The following is a 1,236-nucleotide window of genomic DNA, read 5'->3' as shown; positions in this document are numbered from 1 at the left end:
GGTGCTCGTGATTGGGGCAAGCGGCGGGGGCTGCGATTCAAATGGCGAAGCATGGGGGGCCAGTGAAGTAGTTGATGGTGTGTGCTTCGCGAAGTACGACGAACTGGTCGATTCCTCGACCGCACCATCCATTACGACGTGCAATCGATCGTGGACAAAGGGCACTTTGACTTTGTGTTTGACTCGGCATTGGCACCACCGGCGATGACGACTTGAAAACGGCGAAAGCAGTGCTGACCGATCCGTCCAAGCACCACGTTACTCTGAGCGGTCCTGCTTCGTTTTGGCTGCGACGTCTCTCTGTTCCGGGTCGTCACAAGCAAGAGCATCAGGGGTTCTTGTCGGAGGTGTAGTCGTGGAACTCGGTACACACAACCGCTTCAAATTCGTCGCTTCGACGACTTGAGCGTCACCGTCGCATGCTACAAGCGTCTGGTGGCACCAAGATCCTCCATCTCGTGCGTGGATCTCCTCTGTACATGACGCTGGAATACAAAAGCGCGGCACCGGTGTCGGACGCGAATATCCTAGTGTCGATTCATTTTCGAACCATCGATTCACTATCTGCACCGTCCTTGGTCGCCACCACAGCTCTTCCACAGGAAACACGGCATGCGATGCACTCCGCGTGTGCCAGTGCGCGAAATTACACTGCGGCGTACACAGCAACTAGCCCGTAGCCATGCGATATTTCACCATGGGTGCTGTATTGGCGGTCGTTGTTCATGGGTCGCACGTGAACCACCGAAGCATCTTTCTTGTTGCGACGTGGCGAGCGTGGAAGTGCTTTGGCAAGATAACGCAGCCTGTGCGGCGGACTGCCAACGACGCCAACGACGTCGAGTGCATGTCTATCGATGGCATGTCGTGCGTGAAAATGCCCACTGTAAACATGCAAAATTCACGGCACAGCCGCCCCCTGTAACCAAGACCATTGTGTTGTGCCCATCCAACGCGGGAGTCGCACCACGGGCCACGGACGGTGTTGCAAACCATCTCGCGAGATGCGCCACGGTGTTCTGCGTGGCATAGCAGCCTGGGTCGCCCGTGTGTTTGCCCCGCTGTATTGGAAAATCGGCTTATGTGGATTAGTGCACCGAGCAGTTGGATTGGTTGCTAGTCTGCATACAATTACCAAGTTGACGCTCAAGGAGTACTTAGCTTGTGAAGGGGTTACGCTACTGAATGGTAGTCATTAGGGCAGCCCCCTCTTGAATACCAGTGTTGAATTTGCCT

The 1,236-nt window shown here is 55.3% G+C and overlaps 1 protein-coding gene across 1 annotated transcript; it reads left to right on the top strand.

The window, feature by feature from the left end:
• Nucleotides 1-697: 697 nt before the first annotated feature.
• Nucleotides 698-925, top strand: H310_15301 (hypothetical protein; the record flags this gene model as incomplete). The annotated part of the gene is made up of 2 exons (XM_008883285.1): nt 698-867; nt 913-925. The coding sequence occupies 2 exons, from the start codon at nt 698-700 to the stop codon at nt 923-925; spliced, it is 183 nt and encodes a 60-aa protein (XP_008881507.1).
• Between the last annotated feature and the right edge of the window lie 311 nt (nt 926-1,236).

The sequence above is a fragment of the Aphanomyces invadans genome, assembly GCF_000520115.1.
Source record: "Aphanomyces invadans strain NJM9701 unplaced genomic scaffold supercont1.317, whole genome shotgun sequence".
NCBI lineage: Eukaryota > Oomycota > Saprolegniomycetes > Saprolegniales > Verrucalvaceae > Aphanomyces > Aphanomyces invadans.
This window is presented reverse-complemented; position numbering and strand designations above follow the sequence as displayed.